The sequence below is a fragment of the Populus nigra genome, chromosome 18, assembly GCF_951802175.1.
Source record: "Populus nigra chromosome 18, ddPopNigr1.1, whole genome shotgun sequence".
Classification (NCBI taxonomy): Eukaryota; Viridiplantae; Streptophyta; class Magnoliopsida; order Malpighiales; family Salicaceae; genus Populus; species Populus nigra.
In genome coordinates this window covers 7,498,878-7,515,050 of record NC_084869.1, presented here as the reverse complement: position 1 = coordinate 7,515,050, position 16,173 = coordinate 7,498,878, and the positions used below count along the sequence as shown (strand labels likewise).

At 35.2% G+C, this 16,173-nt stretch overlaps 1 protein-coding gene across 6 annotated transcripts; it reads right to left on the bottom strand.

Annotated features, from left to right (window-relative positions):
• Positions 1-6,474: 6,474 nt before the first annotated feature.
• LOC133678070 (uncharacterized) lies at positions 6,475-12,486 on the bottom strand. Of its 6 annotated transcripts, none has more exons than XM_062100251.1 (6): positions 12,279-12,486; positions 8,421-11,953; positions 8,224-8,272; positions 7,868-8,115; positions 7,445-7,552; positions 6,475-6,881 (listed from the first exon to the last, which is right to left on the bottom strand). In XM_062100251.1, exons 2-6 carry the CDS (start codon positions 11,936-11,938, stop codon positions 6,647-6,649), a joined length of 4,158 nt encoding a protein of 1,385 aa, XP_061956235.1. In that variant the 5' UTR covers positions 11,939-11,953; positions 12,279-12,486; the 3' UTR covers positions 6,475-6,646. The 6 variants fall into 6 exon arrangements, with proteins under 6 accessions (XP_061956235.1, XP_061956234.1, XP_061956237.1 ...); XM_062100250.1 differs by having other exon boundaries at positions 8,421-11,950; XM_062100253.1 differs by having other exon boundaries at positions 8,421-11,916.
• Between the last annotated feature and the right edge of the window lie 3,687 nt (positions 12,487-16,173).

Genomic DNA, 16,173 nt, shown 5'->3' with positions numbered 1-16,173 from the left:
TACACAATATTAATGTTAATGGAAATATAGTAGGTCCTTTAAAGACTTTTATACACTTATGGCTGTAAAGAAATGATATTCTTGACTTTTAATATTTTATGTTAAAAGCTATAAAAATAAACAAACAAGGCCTCATAATAATCATAAAGCTCATACCCACTTGGACTTGGAATAATGCCAAGCCCAAAAGTGATGGGTCTCACAACTTGTTAAACTCATGTTTGTTAAGCCCAGGGGATAAATATTTCTTACACAATATTAATGAGAGATAGATATCATTTACACAATATTAATGTTGATGGAAATATGGTAGGCCCTTTAAAGACTTTTATACACTTGTAGGTGTAGAGAGATGATATTCTTGACTTTTAATATATTTTATGTTAAAAGCTATAAAAATAAACAAACAAGGCCTCATAATAATCATAAAGCCCATACCTACTTGGACTTGGAATAATGCCAAGCCCAAGGGTGATGGGTCTGACAACTTGTTAAACCCATGTTTGTTTAGGCTTTGCGCATAACTAATCCCAATGATGTTTAGGTCTAGTAGCTTATCATACCCACGCCTGTTTGGGAGCACGTAGCTGAACTTAAAGATATTGGATCTAATAGCTCGCCAAACCCATATATATTTGAGCTCAGCACATAGCTAAACCCAAGGATGTTGAGCATAGGTACTCACCAGGCTCATATTTGTTTAGGCTTAGTGTGTAGCTGACCTAAGGATATTGGGTTTGGCATCTTGCAAGACTCATGCATACTTTGGCTCAACACGTAGTTGAACCTAATAATGTTGGGTCAGCTACTCGCTAAACATAAGTTTATTTGGGCTTAACATGTAGCTGAACTCAATGATGTTGGGTTTTAGCAGCTCGTCGGATCCATATGCATTTAGGCTCAGCACATATTTGAACCCAAGGATATTAGGTTTGGCAGCTCGCCAAACTTACATTTATTTGGGCTCAACGCGTAGCTAAACTAAAAAACATTGGGTTTAGAAGCTCGCTAGACTCATAAGTTCCTAGGCTTAGCACACAGCTGAACCCAAGAATATTGGGTCTGACAGCTTACCAGACTCATATTTGTTTGGGCATAGTCCATAGTTAAACCTACAGATATAGGATCTAGCTACTCATTAGACTTATATGTACTCGGGTTTAGCTTGTAGCTGAATCTAAAGATGTTGGGTCTGACAGCTTATCAGACACAAGTCTGTTTGGGCTCAGCACGTAGCTAATCTTAATGACATTAAGTCTGACAGCTTGCCAGAACCTAATGTACTTAGGCTCAGCTTGTAGCTAAACCCAATGATGTTGGGTCTGGAATTTCATCAGATCCATATGTACTTAGACTCGCCACGTAACTGAATCCAAAGTTGTTGGCCCTAGAAGCAAGCCAAACTCACGTCATCTAGGCCTAGGATTCTGCCAAGCCTAGATACGATGGGTTATTACCTTGCATTTACCCCTTTTAAACATGGACTTAGGCTATAAAAATAAAATGCATTGATCCATCAATGTTTTTTTATTTCTTTAAAACATGCTTGCATCATGTAAACATCATTTTTTACATGAAGAAAATGCAGACCTAGTATTTTCTAATTAAGATGTTTGGAAGTGTAACTGACCTGAATTTGCACAAATAAGCATGTCATTTTAACTACTATTTACTAATATCTATTTACTAATATATGAACATCCATTTAAAAAAAATCTTAAGACACCAGTAAGTCAATTTAGAAATGCATTCAAGTATATGACATCTTCTCCAACTAGACTCCAAAGTTTTGGGTTCATGAATATGAAATACTTAAAATCTATTTGAGGGCGTAAACGACTATGAATAGCAATGAATAGCAATGTTCAATCCAAACATTAAAAAAATAACTTATTTTTCATGAAAAAAAATTTCAAAAAATTAAAAAATTATGTTTTGCAAAATAGATATAGACTTGATATGCATTTTTAATTAAAGTTTGTTATATTTAATTTAAATTTTGATTTACAATGTATAAAGTCCTTAATTTTAAATGATCACCGTATGCAAAAGTATGTCTCTTTACATATGATCCATTGACCACTTTATTATGCATAATATTTTTAATTTTTGTTTGAAAAAAGTACCCTGACTTTTTTATAACTTAGTTATTTTTTCACTATTTCTTCATTTTTTTAGAAATAGGTTTATATCCTAGATCAATATGATTTTTCATTTTGAATGAAAAAAAATCCACCCTCGTATATAATATCACTCATATGACATGTAAATCCATCATATTTCATAATTTTTTTTCCTTTCCAAGTACAACTTCTTCTTCTCTACTATACAAATTGATGTTTTGATTTCCCCATTAAAACCCTCTTGTCCCATTAAAACATCCCCCTCCTCGTGCACTAATCAATCGTAGCCTTTCTACCAAAAACATTAACATTTGATTTCTTATTTTTTTAATGGTGAAATTAACAAACAAAAAAAATTAAAGGAGAAAGTGTTTATCATGGAACATTATTTATTAAAATAATATTTTTTTTCTAATATATATATATTCAATTTCAATTTTATCATGCAATATTATATTTATTGAGGATTGGACTTCATAATTTTTTTCAATTTACTTTCTATAAGGTTATTTTAAACTCATGACTCGAACCACGAGCTTGACATATTAATTCAGTTAACTCGAGTTTTTTTTTTCTTTTTCTAATTGATTTTTTTGTTTTTAATTTCATCCTTCAATATTGGGTTAATTGAGAATTAAACTTTATGATTTATTTCGTTCTGCTTTCTCTGAAATTATCTTTATCTCATGACTCGGGTCATAAGTTTAGCGAGTTAATTCTGGTTGACTTGAATTGTTTTTTTTATTATTATTCTTTTAATCAATTTTATTTTTCAATTTTATATTTCAACACTGGGTTGATTGAAAATTAAGATTTATAATTTATTTCAATCTTTTTTCTATTGGGATATCTCAGTCTTATAACTCAGATCATGAATTTGACAAGTTAACCTAAGTTGACTCAGGTCATTTTCTCGAGTCCTTTTATAATTTATTTTTTTTCAGTTTTATTATTCAACATTAAATTTATTAAAAATTAAGCTTAGTAATTTGTTTTAATTTACTTTATATGAAATTATCATTAACAAAAAAAAAAAAACTAAAAGAGAAGGGGTTTTTATTATACTCCTATTCACATAACACTATTTTTAAGAATAATTATTTTTCTTTTATTTTTTGTGTAGAGCAATTTGAATAAAAAGAATTGTAATCGTTTATGCATTTTGCTCTCCAGATTTTCACTCTGCGAAGGAGAGGAAAAAGAGAAGGAAGGTGGTGGCTTGAGGTTTTTTTAAAAAAATAAAATTATGGCAATTTTGTAATTATAAAATCTTAACATTGTAAAAGGATTTTTAATTATTAATTAGAATATAATAGTAATTTTATAGATATTTTGAACTATTTTGTTGAATTTTTCAGGTTCGAGTTAGTGGGGATGTAAAGTGCCTTATAACTCATGTGATGTAGACTGTAGAATCTAAAAAAAGGAAACATGGGGAAAAACAAAAGGAGAGAATCAGTAAATTGGATTTTTAGGGAAATTTAATGCATAGGATGGAACTTTGGTTTCTAAACAGGAAACAGGAATACAAAAGAGAAGTAAAATGTTGTATAATTTATAAATTATAACATGTAAATTGTGATATTTTAGTGAAGCAGAAATCTTGCCAAAATCTCTTTGAAGAGAATATACGAACAATAAGTCTTCAAATCAAACCAGGTTTCGTTTTGGCAGAGCTGGAGAAATAATTAGGCTAAAGAGTCATTCACATGGTTTGGCTTTTTTGCTTTATTTATTATTATTATTTGAAAAGAAAAGAAAAAAACAGACAGAAAGACTGCATCCGCACCAGATCTCAATTAAAATATTGCCATCCAAATAATTGGGGCATTCTCCAAAGGAATATTCATATAATTGACACTTAATAAAAACACCACAAAGCCAGCAACTAAACCAGGTCTGGCAATTCTATTCACAGAAAGAATCGCAATCAAAGGAACCAATCTCTAAATCAACCATTCACTGTAGAAAATTGAGCCAACTTGTATGCTGAATCGTCCACTATCCATCAATTCAATTCTTTCGGGAATTCTTTCTATCATATTCTGACATGCAAGGGATTTTATAACCTCATGACACATATTAAAGAAACCAAAATCCGAAATGAAAACTGAGCAATTTTATTAGTTTGCGATTTGATGTTTGAGATATATTTTTCCGACCTTAAACTTGAAAAAAAGACAAACAATCGCCAGAAGAATACAGAAATTAAGCAAAATTTTAAGAAGAACAAGCACTACCAAGACAATGCTCTTCTTATTGACAATCCAGGCGTGAATTTCCAAAATCTTTGCTGTATATGAGAACGCATGAGGACAATTTTTGAATAAATCTTGAGCATAAATTAAGAACACTATGCTAAAAAGCATATTCACCAGAGGATGAAAAAAGCATTTGGAAAGACAAATGTGGAGAATCACAGGTACCTTGTGAAATTGACCACTCAGTGCGTTAACTTGTGGGGAAAAATGTATGACAAATCCTAGAGAAATGCCAACCAATTCGTACAAAATAATAGGAAAAATGATTAGTGAATCATCATTGCAGTAACACTGGATTCTGAAGACTTCGGACCACGACATCCATTTACCTCCTTTTTCTAAACAATCCTTATTTCACCAATAGAAAGTAGAAACCAAATACCAAAGCCTTAAGCAAGAACACAACTAAAATTTTCAACTATGTAAACATTATTACTAAACCAGACTGCACATATTCTCTCCATTTGCTAAAAAAAGAAAGAAGACAGGGAACCTAATGCAGCCTAGGGATTTAAGCATGGAGCAAATTTATAATTTCAGCAAATTTCTTGGGAAGAGGAATGTGAGAGAAAACAGCCTAAAGTCTACAAAGGGACAAGAAGAGAGACATTCAAGCTGCATGCCTTAACTTGATGGGATAAAGCAGAGGAAGACTCCTTGTGGGAGTTGGTTTAAGTTTTTAATGCTGTTTTAGTTCCAGCAGAGTTCGCATTAGAGTTAATAGGGTCAGGGGCTATTCTACAATTTTACAGAATTGCTGGAATTCCAGTAACAGAGTCTACTATTTTATTTTCCTATTTGGTTAATTTATTTAGTCCTTAAATAAGTGGACTTGTTTATGTTTCTTATATTGGAATCCTTATGTTTTCCTATATACGAATTCAAGTCCCATTAACATTAGGAGTGATTCAAGCATTATATATATGCTTGTAGTTTTACAATTTATGTAAGAGAGAATTATCTATTCAATAAAGTGCAGCTTTTGCTAAATAATGTAAGAGTGCAAGGCTTTAAATCTAGGAGTGAGTCCTAAACCTTTTAGTGTGAGATTCAAGAGGAGCAGCTTTCTTCAATCCATTGGTTTTGGCTATTGCTTTTCCAAACGGTGATTGAGATCAAAAGCAGTTTTTTCATGTCCCTTTTGGGAGGCTTTTGACTTCTTCTGCTGGCGACAGAGACTATGAAAAAGAATGATAATAGAAAATCATTTGCAACAAAAATTGGTTATTTCTTGAACTTAATTAATGAATTTGTTGCAACATCAAGTTTGAATTTAAAGAGACTTTCTAATAGAAAAAAAATCACAGATGAAAAAATAGATTAAGAGGATGCAATTATAGTGGATTCTGAGAATATAAAAAATCTACAGGAAAAAAACGAAAGAAATAAGTTGACAAATACCTTGACGATCATACAGATTAATTGGCGATTTGGAACAACAAGAGGGTGAAAATGAAGAGACTAGAAGTTTATTTTCTGTTTTTCTTCATTTTCTTACTTTCAGATCTGTTTTTCAATTGCTAAATCCCTGCAATCTTATATTCTACAGCCTAACCTAGTGAACAGCCAACTAAGAACATTCCCCTAGATTTGTACTGCATCAAAATGATTCCTAGCCATTGAGGAAATGTAGTGTGCCTTCCAGGAAGATTAGATTTCTTATGTAGGTATCTCTTTCCTAGTTGAACTAGAAATATTGATGTTTCTTTTTCAAGAATAAAAGTTTAATCATGATTAGGACTAACTCAAGCATTGTGTATGGGTGTGTGCAGGTGTGTGGGTGCGAGCACGTGCTTGTAATCAGTAAGAGGAACTTCTATTGATGCTTTCAATCAAGAAATGATTCCTAGAATCAACTAGTATGAGGCTTGTAGCTTTCTACCCTGTTCTCTTTCTGTTGCTTAATTTCAGACCTGTGTTTACAACTTATAAGTCTCATAAGGACCACATTCTACAAACCTAGCCCTAAAAACAACCAATTTTATAAACTTCCCCTAGAATTGCAGCATAAGAATCCTAATGTCTCTCCAGACATTCGATAAAGTATTCAGGACCACATCATATTTCTCAAAAATGAAATCAATGGCCTATATTAAATGATCTAACAGCATTTTATTTGAGACGATTTGCATCCTCCTACATTCCCATTACATGGTCACTGGTAAGCAAGGGCCAAGTATATAGCTTAGATGAAAATCAATCAGGGAAGTACGCAGCGTGTGGAGAATTAGCGAAGAAGGTAGAAAATCAATTAATCAATTATCAAAGTGAAAGACATTGTACCCTGTCAGGAAGATTCCTAGGCATGGGTAGTGCAGTAACATATCTCTGAAGACAGGATTTGTGGGCATTTGCAGCTGCATCTGAGGTCGATGAGCTCTCAGTCCCATCAGTTCGATCACGGCCATGGAACTTTGCAAAGCGATTGATAACAGAAAACCTCTCTAGATCTTGGCATTCCACTCTCAGGTTCGAAACTGATGCTCTTTTCTCCAATCTGCATCATCAATGGGCAAATAATAAAACCAATGAGTATATCTCTGAAACAAATATGTTCTATCATTAGAATTATCAAGCAAAAAGGATGATGCCAGAGATGAAAGAAAGACAGGGCGGTGAAACAAACTTTAATCATGCCCTGTATAAAATCAACATTAAGCAAGCAAACTCTAAATCTGCATGATCAAGTTCCAACAGACTCAATTGTTCTCATTTTAATGACCAATATGCACCTCTCAGAAACTTGTTTCTAGGGATAACATTCTAGACCAGTTGAGCAAATCATCTCTTTTTTTTTTATTTAGTACATGATTCTCATGCCAGTCTTCTCAATAAAAAGCCATCATCTTCCTTGCAGAGAAATCAAAAATATATTAGGAGATCTCACCATTCGTGAAATTCAATATGATGTTCAAATCCAATAGGTAGGCACATAGAGGAAGAAGGATGCGTTAAAACACATTGGATACTAGGATTGAAATCAGAAATATCATAGACAAACAAAAATGAGAATAAGTTAGCAAGTGATCAAATATTACCACCAAACACACTAACATTTACCTCAACAAATCATTCTCCAGCTTCCTCGTTCTGCTGATAAGGTCTTCCATGACTTTTGAGAAGTATTGATCACTAATCTTCTCTGATGATTTTATCTTCTCAGGCAGGCTTGGGAGAGAAAAGAAAAATAAATAATTTCTTTTTCATAATCATATGGATTCAATGATATTTCCAACTAAAAACATTTAAACTTACTTCCAGTAAAAAGTATGTTTATAAAATAAAATAGCCAGTACCTTATTATGGACCACAAAAATGAGGTTCTATAGTGAGAATTTAGAGACAGCCCAATCCTTCAGCATTTTTTGCATGAAGTGGCTGCTCTTAAAACTCAAGCTGCACCCTTACAGTTGCAAGACCAAGATATTTACTACTGTAGCAAATAACTAGAAAAATATTGGATAATATAAAAGCAATTCTTACAGGTCTCCGCTGTTAGAAGGCACAGGAGTATCGCTTCCAGTACAAGAGAATGTGCTGCATGCATCTCCTAGTGTTGACCTAGCAACAAAGTACGCAGCAGTCTCGTAATGTAAAATAGCATCTGCAGAAAGAATCAATGCCAGAGGCGGGTGGAGGAGTATCTGCATAAGTTGTGTAGTCAATAGAAGCCTTCTCTTTGATCTATGGACTGGCAGTCCATCATCTACCATTTCAAGTTCGTCTTCCACCTGTTGAAATGCATACATTTGAACACGAAGAAACTGTAAAACACCCAAAAGGAAAAAAAAAAATAACAGATGAATATAACTGGTAAGCTGCTTTAGCTATGAGCACACCTTCTCAGTCAATCTATTCACTGCCACTGCCCACTCCACTTCTGCTGCGCTGCAAAGAACAAACTCTACACATGTTATAATCACCAGGGAAAACAAAATATAAAATAAATCAAACAATCAGCCCTGCAAATAATATGAAAAGTGCATTGGTTTCATTAACAGAGATAGACAAGGCACTTATAGTTTACGCCAACCACCTGAGATTCTGAAACCTTTGAGAACCCAATGTCACTTCCTTATGCCAAGGTACAAGCTTGGATATGGTACTTTTACGCTTCTTTGATCTCATAACCACCACATTCTCGTCAGCAGAATCAGGCTGCAATGACTGAGAGAAATTCTCATAAGCTATTGATGAACTGTTAGAACTTTTTTGGAAAACACCAAACTGATTAGCAGCAGCAACAATTCCTTGCTCAAGCGAACTATGAGCATGCGATGAATCAGGTCTTCCAGCGATGAAAGGCAGTTCTGAGGCCTTCATGGTGACATCTTTGCATGCATCCTGCATTGGTAATATCTGTTCATTTTTAAAGATTCCATAATTATCAAACCAGGATGGACCCATCTGATTACTCATCTGAGAATGCTCATCTCTGACAGAAACTGTAGAATTGCTAGTGGCAAAATTCTGAAAATCATTCCGACCAAATGCAAGCATATCCTTTGAAGGAGCGTTTATGTCCTGATTATCAGCTGTTTTTTCTGAAAGGCTTAGCATTTTGGAATCTCCAGGGGGAAACGAAGTATGATTTGCTGATGCATCTCTGGCCATATTATTGTGTTCATAAATCTGCTGACTTCCCTGAGTAACTACCAGATGAGCATTCACAAAACCACCAGGACTTTTAAATCTCTTCAAACTCCTATTAGCATGATCGGCTTCTTCATTTCTCATTCCCTGCCTTTGATGCAGCAGGGAGTAACTCTGATGCAAAATATTATTGGGTTTCAAAAATCGGCCAAAAGCTTCAATTTGTTTCTGTGTACTGGTCAGATTTGAAGCAGGCTCAGTAAGATGATTCACAGCAGATTCTTTCTCATGTGAAGCACACTTTGTCTTCTGGGCCCAATTATTCTCAGGTGGAACTTGCTGCAAGTGGTCTTCTTTTGCTGGTTGCTCTTTCCCAACACAACCATGTGAATTCATAGAACATTCATCAGATTCAGCTTGACTGTTCCCTCCAGTTTGCATGGTTTGATCTTCTAGTTTCTGTGGCTGAGAAAAAGTTATGCCTGAATGCTTGTGTGATTGAAGATTCGGTTTAAACATATCAGATGGAGTCTGAAATGGCTGAGCACCAAATGGTCGTAGCTGTTTTGGAACACTTGTCCACACAGGAGGTTGGATTTTTGAAGAAACACCATCATGTGATGAAGAACAATGCTGAGGAACCGGTGCAGCTTCCAGCACAGGGAATTGTTGAGCAGAATTTCTTCCATGGTTTTGGTTGTCATCATTTGGCTGGGGCATCTCAGCAGAAGAGGAAAAATCATCATGTGTAGTATGCCTGGATGTGTCAGGTACTGATGGTTGTGCTGATTGATTAGTTTGACCTCTCTCAAAAGATTCATCTGTCTGTTTTGGTTGAGAAGAAAACCTATCAAAAGATTCATTAACAGATTCACAGGCAGTTGTTTGTCCACCTGTATCAGGCATGTCCTGATTTGGAAGATGATTTTTTGAATAAGGGAAACCAGGGGAAAAGGCAGCAGAAAACTTTCCTAGGGCACTACTGCCAGTATGCACTGAGGTGCCAGAAATAGTATTCCTCAAATGTCCATGAGATGTATCGCATGAAAAAGGTAAAGACAGAACAGAGGATGCACGTGCCAATAATGTATGACCCTTCTCCCCAGTATTTGAAATGACTTGATTTGAACTGAGAGAACCAATCACTTGTGAGGGGCTCTGAGAAGGAAAGGCACGCTCTGGAATGAGCAACTGTCGGGATGGAGAAGCTAGAGGAATGGCCTGTGGGTTCCCTATTGCAGATTTTGAATGCTCCAATTCAGAAATCGAATTAGTCTTCCATGTACCAGCACCATGACCCATTACCTCAAAAATGGGAACTTCTTTATCAACATTATGAGAATCTTGGAAAGAGTTTTCATTTTCCTGATTTTTTAAAGCAGCAGTTGTGCTGGGTGGTATAGAATCCATAAAGTTCCAGCCACTTGGACTATTTAGTGGTTGGTCATTGGAGCTATATGATGGCATGCTCCGTTGATTTGTCCAAAAACTTGGAACACCCTTTGTTTTTGACCCTGCATCAGAAGAATGGGTAGCTTTTCCATGAAAATGACTGCCTTCAAAAGCTGCTTTTTGCATCAGGTTCCTATCTGACCACTTGTTTCCGTCTTCTGGAAACTGCTGAATATGTCTACGAGGAGAAAGAGACTGCAACCTCTCCCTGTGTTCATGTGAAGTATTGACTCCAGATTGCTGAGCCCCTGGGATATTATTATAGCTTGTACCTGTATTGATTTCATGAGACAGACCGGAGGGTCGAGACTTCAAGGAAGATGCTGACTGCAAGCTATTATCAGCCCAATTTGACTGTTGTTTGCTACTAGCAATCACAGAGGGAGTCTGCTGATTCTCAGCTGGAGGTTCACTGTTTCTAAAATTCAGACAACTCCACTCTTCTTGTAGGCCTGCATCGCCACTAGAAGTTTCTGCTACAGCAGATTGCATTAGAGCACTCCAACTCCCACTTTGCACAGACGGCAACGAACTGAAAAAGTCTGTGCCATCTGACATATTGTAACCTCCAGAACCCATGTTGGCACCCCTGCCAAAGGTATCCCACAAATTATCATCTGGACCAAACAAAATCTGTGCCTCAGTTGGATCTAGGGTAGCTACATTCTGGGAAGGAGCAACCTGTAACGCTGTTTCCTCTTGTGATGCTTCTGATGGACCAGCCAAGTATTGCCTCGTGCAAATTTCCTGCACAGGCCCATTGCTTTTCAGGGGATTCAGTTGCTGCAGGCTTTCCAAATTAAATCCAGTATTTATACCCTGGCCATCAGAAGAAGCAATCATATTTTTCCCCTGATATCCCTGTCTGGAAACCAAAGTTCCATCCTGCATGCTAACCTGCTCTGGAAATCCAGTAAACTGATTGCTTGTTAAGGAATTACTGCTGCCTAATATCCGCTGCATCGAGGGCTTATCCATTGGGACAGGAGAATACTGACTTTGAGTTACTCTTGTTGCAGAGATAGGGACACCATAAAGAGATTGATCGACCTGCTGTGGAACCGTACCCGTCAAGCGTGGCATTCCCTGGCCCTGCTCAGGGGAAAATACATGCCCTCTGATGGATCCTTGCATAACAGGAGATAAACCTCGCTGCTGCCAGGTTGTGTTAGCTGCCATAAGCTCAGGCTGCCATGAATAATTAGATGTTTCACGAATAGGAATGCCATTGATCAAAGCCTGTGAGGGATTGGCAGCTGCCTGTTTTGCAAAAGCAGAAACCTGATTGATTGAATTCATCTTCCTAGCTTCTTGTTGCTTCTGAAGTTGTTGCTGCCTCTGCATTTCTTGCATTTGCTTAAGCATGAGCTGTTGCTGTAATAGCTGCATGTCACTAATCCCAGACTGCTGTCTTGGCAAAGATTGCAGCATGCCAGGATGCTGGTCGCTAATTTGCTGCTGCTGACCTCCGAAAAAATCATAATTAACTGGAGACTCGTTAAAATCCATTCTGACCGAAATCTTCTAGTGAATTCAGGACCAAACATTCAAAGCTCAAAAACAAAGCAAATGAATGTACAAAAGAATACATAAACCAGCAGAAATGAAAAGGAAAAAAGAAAAACTCTCCCACCCTTTCTACCAACAACCTAATTAAACTTAAAAATCTCACATTTTATCAGAAAATTCACAAAAGATCAAACCTAAATAAATCGCAGGATAGCCTCTTTTTAGCAAGAAAAAAAAAACGAAACAAGCAGCAACACAGCTGCCTGCCCATTCCTAAACCACCAAAATAACAAAGCCTAGTGAGAAAATTAGGGTTTCTATAGAGAGAATTTGGACTCACGTTTTCAATTTGACGCCTCAATTTGAGCTCCAAACGAAACGATCCTCTATTCGCTTGAGATTTCTTTATTTTTAATTTAGGGTTTTGAATCGAATGGGAGATAGAGATGCATGTTGTGTTTGGTGTCCAGAGCTGAGAGCTAAGTAAAAGAGAGCGATTTTTTATTTTTATTTTTTTTAAGCAGGGAAAAAGAGAGAGTGAACATGTGGAATTTGTGGAGGAGTTTGGGTGGTCTTGCTAGTAAAATCAGCCATGTGGCAAAAGTATCAGATGGGCCCACATATGTTGACTGTGATTTGCCAATTTTGGTTTCGTGGACTTTACGATCCAATGTCTAGATTGGTCATTTCACCAACATTTGATCAAAGATATAGGTGTGAGAGTATCGACTTCTTTTCTTGTTTCTTTCCCTCCCATTTTCTTATGTATTTCGTTTTGTTGAGTCTTGGGTGTTCAAACTCGGAGGTTGTGATTTTGTTTGGTTTCGAAAATAAAAAAGGAGTAAATTACCCTTCCTATTCTATAATTTACTCGTTTTTTATTTAATTTATTATCATGATAAATTATTCATGCTGGATTTATGTGTGGTCTTACACTAGTCCCAAGTTAAAAATGTGTATGGAAGTGATTATTTTTTTAATAGTGTTTAGGATTTATTTTTTTTATTGAATCATGCAAAAGACTTCATTTTGGCTTATTTTATTTTTTTATTGAGTATTTATTTTTTGAATTTATGCAAAACAAAATATTACACTATGGAAAGGGTAATAAAAATACAAGTAAAAAAAAAAAAAAGAGGGTGATGGCATTGTCTTTAATGGCACACTTGCCTTGCTATTGTTTTAAAAACCCATTATAGCTTGCATCTTGCTTCTATCAACATGCAAAACCAGCTTAGATTGAAAAAAGCAAAAGGATTTTAATTTACAGTGTCACTTATGGCATCAAGAACAAGTAGTTATCACCTATTTATTTGGTCTAGTGTCACTAGTTATTTAGTTCAGGGTCACTAGAAAACTCAGGTGGACTGAGCTTACATGAAATTCTAGGGTAAGAGACTGGTTGTGGTTATAGAAGATTTCTAAATCAAGTATTCTTCCATTTTCTTCAACAAATCTAGATTCAATCTTCTTATTTTATAATACTGCTTTGATCATCTTTTACTTTAGACTAGTAGAACCTTTTTCAATATATTTTGGAGATCTAGAACTTTGATCAATTCGGTCAATTAGTTAGTACTTTGTCGCGTCTTTAGTGGAAGTAGATTTTGTATAGATTTTGAGGGAATGCAATCGATAAACCATACTCTGTCAAAGAGATTCAAAATCCAACTTGTATTCAACAGAGGTCATCTCTTTAAGAGTGACCATGTTATTAGCCCTAAGCCTTGCAGTTTAAGATGCTTTTTAGAGTTAAGCATATCTTAATGCAACAATGTTTATTTGTGGAACATACATCCTAAAAGCAGGTTTTATGTCCTTTTATGTGAGACATTGAGGTAAGCATTATCTAGTCTTAAAATGGTCTCTTGTTGTTCCAATGATTATTCTCGTGAAGGTAATATAAGGGCTTAGTAGGTAGTAGAATGGTATATGTACCAATTACTATCAGTCCAAACACTCAATAAAGAGTCGGATATTTTCACCTAACTTGAAGCTTCAATATGTATGCATTCCAAAGCAATATATCACAAATAAACTAGTGATGCATGAAGACATCCATCCATATCCAAGATACATGAATTAGCAGGATAAAACATGTTAAAGCATAAATAAATAAAAAAGAAATAAGTCAATTTAAATACATCAAATCAAATAAACCACATAAAACACATAAAGCCTAGTCTAAAACTATCAAAAACTGAAAATCCTTAGTGGAATCACTCTTCTGTCGCATGTGAGCAAGTGGTGTTGCGAGGTAAGCTGTACTTTATGATCTATATATGACTTAAAGGTATTGATGATTTTCTAAACAATGATTTGTCTATGGCTTAGACTAAAGATTTATTCTCATGAATAAATCTGACTTTTCAAATTCATTATAGACTCGTATATCTAAATAAATTATTGTGGAAAGAATCATGTTAGTGTCCTGACAGGGTTTACCTATCCGAAAAGGTGAAAGGGTTTTTCACAAATCGTATGTTGTGGTGAAAAATGCTCCTAATTAAAATTGAAGAATACCTGAAATTTGGGAATTTTCAAGTCAAATTTTGATATTTAAATGTAAGCCTACTTATTGGTCTAACATTTGTACTAGAATGTTAACCGTTAATTCTCATGAATTAAAATTTTTAGGGATTATTAAAATATTGGCTAAATTCTTATAGATTCAATAAACTGGTTATTAATCCAAAAATACATGCAAAGATATTTTTTGAATTTTTATGTGCATAAAACTGAATAAAAATACATTTTTGTATTTTTGAAATGAGATTTTTTTTTCCAGAGATTTTGGTAAAAAAACTCTTAATTTCAAAATTGATCACCTAAAACATGTAATGATAAAGACAGTTATTATCATAACTTTAAACTTGACCTAAAGGTCAGTCATGGACAAGACTCGGATCATAGATCAAGAGAGTCAACTCAGGTTAACCCAAATAACTTCTTTTTAAAAAAGTATATCAAAATGACGTAGTTTTGACCATTTGTTTTTTTTTTAATAAATGGATTTTTTATCGGGTTTTATCATTTGTCCAAAATCAACATGGGATTTTGATCGGGTTAAGCCATATTAATTTCCTTCCTATTTTTTTAAACTTAGACCAGTTTGGGTCCTAAATTAACTCGTCGAGCTAATCTAGATTTTATAACCAAAATTATATATTATTATTTGTCATAACCCAATTTTTGACCTTTTTATTTTAATTATTTTGCTTACTAAAAAAATGATGAAAAAACAAGTAAAAATAAAATAAATGAAGAATGAATTAAAATTTGGGTTAAGGACAACATGATTGGAAGTTTAAAGATTTGATAAACTCTTGACTAGTTTAATTAATTAAATTAAGGGCTTAATTGGAGAATTGATAAATCTTGAGACTTAATTGAGCTTGGAATTAATTTAATTAATCAAACAAGGGCTTAATTGGAGAATTGATAAGTTTTGAAACTTAATTGAGTTTGGAATTAATTTAATTAATCAAATCAAGGGTTTAATTGGAGAATTGATAAGTTTTATACTTAATTGAACTTGGATTTAGTTAAATTAATGAAATCAGGGACTTAATTGAAGAAATAGCAATGTTTGGAGTTAATTGGGGGCCAAATTACAACAGATTAAAGTTTAAGGATTATTTTGTAAAAAGCACCGAAATACAGGGGTCTAATTACAATTTATCCAGGGGTTTGTTACACAATTTCAGAACTTCAGTGACTAGATTGCAATTGGCCATTCCCATCACACAAACGGCGCCGTTTCTAGAAATCAGCCATCGCCTTCTTCGTCTCCTTCCACAGGAACGGTTTCTGCAGTAATGGCTTTGAAGCCGTTTCAATTGTAGAGATGCTTGGCATTCTGTGGCTATAAAGCCAGGGAAGATGAGAGAGGGCAGGGGGGAAGAGGAAGAAAAACTGGGGGAAAGGAACCGAGAGAGACGAAAAAAAGAGAGAAAAAACTAGGGAAAAACTAGAGAAGAAAACGTGACAGAAGCGGAGAGGAGCATTGGCCAGCTAACACACGAACACCAGCCTCGTCTCCGGTTGCACCACCCCTCTGAGCAGACGGACAGACGCACAGAACACAATCAGGGAGGAAAGACAGAGAGATCACAGAAGGGAGATTGAAGAGAAAACAGAGGTAAATAACGAACAGCAGTGAAAAACAAAAGGGGACGCTCTCGATTTCTTCGGTGGCAGCTCCAAAAACTCCATTTTTAGCAGCCACTGCTGTT

What these genes read in the sequence shown, in the direction of transcription:
- LOC133678070 (XM_062100251.1), bottom strand. Translation starts at nt 11,938, where the DNA reads ATGGATTTTAACGAGTCTCCAGTTAATTATGATTTTTTCGGAGGTCAG. An exon ending in CCTTCTAACAGCGGAGACCT is followed by an intron (nt 7,553 to 7,867) that starts GTAAGAATTGCT and finishes TTCTCTCCCAAG; the next exon opens with CCTGCCTGAGAAGATAAAAT. An exon ending in CTGGAGAATGATTTGTTGAG is followed by an intron (nt 6,882 to 7,444) that starts GTAAATGTTAGT and finishes TTGATGATGCAG; the next exon opens with ATTGGAGAAAAGAGCATCAG.